Source organism: Porites lutea, chromosome 3, assembly GCF_958299795.1.
Source record: "Porites lutea chromosome 3, jaPorLute2.1, whole genome shotgun sequence".
Taxonomy (NCBI): domain Eukaryota; kingdom Metazoa; phylum Cnidaria; class Anthozoa; order Scleractinia; family Poritidae; genus Porites; species Porites lutea.
In genome coordinates this window covers 32960881-32966654 of record NC_133203.1, presented here as the reverse complement: position 1 = coordinate 32966654, position 5774 = coordinate 32960881, and the positions used below count along the sequence as shown (strand labels likewise).

Sequence of the window (5774 nt, the reverse complement as noted above, 5' to 3'; positions counted from 1 at the left end):
CCGAACTAGGAACCTAATGCATGAATTATAATAACGTATTTTCCAAGCAGTTTGACCAAAATGAGCACTTTTCTCCTTTTGAATTTAGTTCGGCAGGAATTAAGATCGGCGTCTGAATCAATTCAGGCGGTCTAAATGGTTTGTGTCGGTCTTAATTCGAATAAGGTTCGGCTCACCCTTAAAAGGTGACATGTTTCAAGTTGGTCATTTGTGTCCAGTTTCTGTAAAAGTTTTACTAAATCATGATTCAGTTAATTTTGACTGAGCTTTCGTGTGTTTAACAGAAAGCTACATGTACGTAAATGGAGTTAATATTTCTTATCTCTTAATTAGTGTCAGCCCTTTGTGGGTTTATAAACAGATAGCTTTTTAACTTATATCCAGCGTTATTTCGAGTTATCAATATTGACCAAGCGTGAGTAGGTCAAATGGCTGGAAATTGTTAGAGTTCTCAATGTTTTAATGAAACAATACAAAGTTTGTGATCAACAAGATATTTAATCTAAGTTAAAGTCTAGCTGGTTGTTTCGTTTGGTGTGTTTGAGAGAAATCCCTCACTTTACAAACCACAAACGAAACCACCACCCTGCTCACTGCGAACAAACTGCCAGCTGCAGTGCGGGCTACAAGTTCTTGGAAACTAAGTGTTTTGTTGCATGTTCTCCTTGGTTTTAATAGAAATGTTTTTTTTTTCTTTCTTAAATGAAATGAACCAAGGATAAAAATGATTTTCTACATAGCAATACAGAAGAATTTTAGTTATATTCTTCAACATTTACATTGTATCTTTATCATAACGAAACTGTTACATTGTAATAGCATTCGTATTTTTTAAAAAATCTGTGTTTTATTTACAATAAAATTAAATGTGTTACTGGTTAACTGTAAATGTTTTTTTTTACCCCGCGGGGTGATGTCTAAACTGGACTCAGGGGGAAGGGGTGAGGCAGTTGTCAGAGCACTCGTTCCCCATCAATGTGGCTTTGGTTTTGCCTAGGACCTAGGCCCTAGGTCGCATTCTTGCGCGCGGCCGATGAGTTTCCGGTCACGTGGTCCTAGCGAGTTCTTGAATTTTTTTCTCCCAGCCGTTCGGACAAGCTCACAAAAATGCATTGACCGAGAAGGCCTGGGAAGAAGCCGCACAGAGGTTCAGATCTTGGTACATCTATGTACGCCATACATGGGCCAGAGCTGGTTAATTTCTCGAACGCACCAATGAACGCGCTAAATAAATAAAAATCGCCCCCCTCGGGGAAGGTGACGCGTGGAACTATCTTTCCTTTCGCGCGTCACCTTTCTCGCGGGTGGCGAAGAAAACGATAGACCACTCGTAGTCAGATTGTTGACTCTAATTACTTTCTTTCTTTCTTTACGTTGTTTTTTTTTTACTGTAAAAAAAAAACAAAAACAAACAAACAAACAAGCAAAAAACAAAGTTTAGTTCTGTGACTCCGTGGAGTTGAGCTTTCTCTGGAAGCAAAGCATTTAAGCAACGTATAATTTTAATTTTCACATTTTTGAGGAATGAACAGATTGCCTAGATAGTTCTGTAAGGTATTTTACGCGGTCATGAAGTGCTGAATCAACCCGCGGACTTAAATGGCGTTAACTGCGATGTACGGGCACTTGCAAATCTAGGAAGCCTTGGTATGGAATAGATCCCTGGAAGAAATCACCACTTCTACTGTAGTTGGATAAAACGTTAAAAATCATATGAAGTGAAGAGAATATCACCGAACGAAAAATTGGATTTACACAAATTTACTCGGTGCAAATATGGTGCAAAAAAGTGCAAAACTAGGAGTAAATCAATGGTAAATGCCACATTTGCTTGCCAGTTTACATGGCCAGTTGTAAATTTGAGGGCAAAAGCGGTATTTACCATCTTCGCCTTTTAGTTACCCTTATAGTTTGCACTTTTTTGCACCAAATTTGCACTGAGTGAATTTGACGTAAATCAAATTTTTCGTGCAGTGTTATTCCACGTGACAGTTGAAAACACTGAGATCTTTTACGTTTCATATCATCTGATCAAGTTTGAAAAAAGATTTTTGGAACCTTAAGCTTTAAAATCTTAAACTCGTCCAAAGTGATGTAGGCCGGTTCCGCTGAAAATCTGTTAATCGTTTAATATTGTTATGGTTCTTACTAATACAAAGCGCACGGACCATAAAAGAGTATGGTCTCGTCGATGGAAACAATTGGAAAGAAAATCGCGAGGTCAATTTTCAAAGTTGCTCTTATTTGCCCATGATTTCTTTAGTTCTTATATTTTATTTAAACTCAGGCTTTTCAATCAGCGAAACGAAAATTTTAAGGATTAGCAAATTTACAAAGTGCTTAATTATGAAATAATTTACAACAAGGTAAATAATTATATATCTGCAGAAGTATTTCAGTTCTTGACTGAAAGCTTATTCAATATACGGCGAACACTACACCGTGTTATGGGTCAACGAATTACTAAGTGAAAGGTCCAAATGGTTTTGGAATATTGCTTCATACTTTTCTCTTCAGTGCTTTTCTTCAAGGACAAACAACAACAATAAAAAATATCATAGAACCATAAAAAAATATCATACCATAACATCCTTTCAATCTCCGAAGTCGTGCTTAAGTTTAGGAAAGATTTAAAGCGCGCGATCTGTAATAGTGAGACCTTATCCACGATACCCCGCCATCTCGCACGCGCTTAACGATTGATTTGATAAAAACAATGTCACGTGGTATGTATTTTAGTTCAAATCAACCTTTGTTCAAATCAAAGACAAAATTTGTCAATACGGATAAGTACCGTCGTCTCTCTAGTTTCTAGGAATCTTTTAATGTTCCGGGCCCGCTGTAATTGGCCACAGCTGTTGCGGTGTCCTTGCCAACTTTCTTTCTGTTTGTTTGTCTGTTCTTTTTTTTTGTTGGCGAAGCTAATAATAATAAAAAAAACAAAGTTGTCAAAGGTTTGGAATATCATATTTGAAAATTTACATGAATGTGCAGGTGCTTTAAGAATTCGGTGCCTAAAAAGAGGGAGAATGTCACGCCATTCAAACTAGATCAAAATAAAAATTCAAACCGTTCAATAGATAAAGTCCAAAATCTGCGAAATGAAAGGGGGTATAAATATGAAAAGACTCTCGCCAAATTCAGGCCAGTGTAATTTTTCATATACGAGATATCCAGAGAAATGTTTTACTAAATATATAGAGTTTTGTATGAAGACGCCATGTTGGTGCCCATCCGGAAATCAATGCTCGAACGTCTGTTACTGAGTTTAGAACGAAAGCGTGAATTTATCTCTCGAGAAACTCATAAACATGAATAAAAGTAATACATTTCCTAATACATGAACTGTTCAGATAGCAAAATTACCCCGAAATAAGTCTTTTTTTAAACCTACATGACAGCTCTCTCGGTCGTCGTGTAAATTCCGCGTCACGCAAAAATTAGAAACCCAAGCGTATTCTATCACAAAACAAAGAATTGAACCCTTTCGTCGCGAAAATTTGTATGAATATTAGTTTCCAGCTGCTGTTACATTTAATGAAAGTAAAATCTCAGTAGGATCGATAGTTTTGCATTTTGAACTTTTGGTGACTTAATGTGAAAACCATGCAACTTTCTGATATTGATCTGGCTTGACTACTCTAACCGCTAATTATCGCAATTAGTTACACCTCATATTTTACTCTTTTGTTTGGCACTGAACCCTAACTTAAAATTCGTTTGCTTTCTTTTAATGACTAATTAGTGAGCAAGAATTCGCTGCCTTTTTTCCTGTTTATCATTACTCCTTTGTTAGCGAATTACTGTCGATCACAGGTTCACAACATAGTACACCATTTTACGTACAGGTATGTCTGCGATAATAACAGCCGTTTTTAAGGCCACTGTTGGTTTGGTCGTAAATAAAGGCAGAAATGTAATGGCAGACAAGCTAAAAGAGGGTGATGTAGCAGATCAGAAAGTTCGTGACATGATCATCGGTGATATGGAAGACGTCAAGTCAAAGTTAAATGCATTGTCACGAAAGGATCTTGGGGCAGCTGTAGATTCTTTGGAAACAGGACTCAGGTTTTTGAATAACGCAGTCGATGCAGTGCACAATGACAATCCCTCTAGGGAAGGAGCGAAAAAACCAGAAGGAGACAAAGAAGATGATTTTCATGGATTAACTTTGCCATCAGCCAGTTATTCTGGAACTACAGTTATTTTGGATGCGGGAACCAAAAATGTCCAGCTGACGGAGTCTGTCAACGAAGTAGCGAAAACTACGCTCTCTGCTGCAAAAGAAAGATTTAAATTGGCTCGTGAAAAAGCGACAGATGCCTGTAATAATGAAGCGCTCAGCACGTTCGATCGAATCACAGCCATTCGATATCGTGTAATGGCAGCAATGTTAGAGTCAGCTGCTGAGACCGTAGGAACCGCCAGTGACTTAAAAATCACTTTGAAGAGTGCATTACCTGAGTGCGAACAGTGCCTTCAGAAACTCCACTCCCTTCCAGCTGTTCAGAAAAGTTTTAAAGTCGAGCTTGAGAAGGGTCGACTAAACGTCAGAAGTCGATTTGGCAAAGAGGAACGAAGGGAGATAATTTCCACGGTATGTCATGTAAATCGCGCCATTTACGATGCGACACTAACAGTTTATGGTGGAGATGTACATGTCTGGGTCTGGCCATATGTTGACACCGGAGAAGATAAAGTTGATCCTCTGCGCGATGGAAGAATTAGAAACGTCGTTCGCAAGGTTAATATGGAGAAATGTTGCGTCACACCATGGTCATTTGGTCAGGAGGGTGAAGAGGAGCATAAACTGAAGCGTCCGTATGGTATTGCTACAAACACCAAGGGACAATTTCTTGTAGCAGACAATGGAGATAAAACCGTCAAGGTGTTTGATAGCAAAGGAAAATTTTATTTCAGTTTTTATCCCCAAACTGATGATGCTGATACAAAGTTAATGTTTATTTATGACATCGCGACTGGAGACGTGGACGACAAGATCTGTCTTCTAGTGGAACTAAACAAGGATGGGGTTGAGAAATGGGAAGTGCAAGTTTTTAACGAGACCCGTGACCTACAGCACAAGTTTCCTGTAAGAAGAGGGGAGTGGGACTGGGGCAGAGTAGTATTGAGCAGCAGTAAAGTGCTGGTGTTGGTTGATGACGTCGTTGATGTTCATGAGCAGGAAGGAAAGTTTGTTTGCAGCTTTGCCAAAGGAGATTTCAAAATTGCAACAGATATCTCTGCTACTTGTGATGGTCATGTCATGATAGTGGGGCCAGGCGAATCCTCTCACTTTACTGTGGAAGGACAACAGCTTGCCAACTTTGATATCAACATCGAGGGAAATCTGTATTATTGCATTGCATGCCACCCGAAAGGTGAACACGTCGTCGTTGCTGGTCGTGAACGAGACACACGCCACCTGACGCTGGCTATATACACTGTAACTGGATTATTTATAAGACGAATTCACCTGGATGAAGAACTTGATATCATTGGAGGTGGAATAACAGTGACCATGGAGGGTCACATTGCTGTGACTTTTACAGATAGGCATTACAATGGAAAAGTTATTGTGGTTTAAAACTGAAATTACATAGACACTCTCATCGATCTGTATAATTTTTCAGACGAAAGGCGAATTCAATAATGTTTTGTTATTCATTTAAAATAATTCTTACTTTAAAAATATATGCTTCATTACCTTGATCGCCTTTCCTCTTTCTCGCCAAATTCTAGATATAAAATGATGCTTTTATTATAATCGTTTT

The 5774-nt window shown here is 38.5% G+C and overlaps 1 protein-coding gene across 1 annotated transcript; it reads left to right on the top strand.

Moving 5' to 3' along the window:
* The first annotated feature begins 3823 nt into the window (after nt 1-3823).
* On the top strand, nt 3824-5587 carry LOC140932182 (uncharacterized). The gene has a single exon (XM_073381824.1). The coding sequence runs from the start codon at nt 3851-3853 to the stop codon at nt 5585-5587; it is 1737 nt and encodes a 578-aa protein (XP_073237925.1). The 5' UTR covers nt 3824-3850.
* Nucleotides 5588-5774: the final 187 nt, after the last annotated feature.

Bases quoted from the DNA above. Each gene is read 5' to 3' on its own strand.
- LOC140932182 (XM_073381824.1), top strand. From the start codon at position 3,851: ATGTCTGCGATAATAACAGCCGTTTTTAAGGCCACTGTTGGTTTGGTC.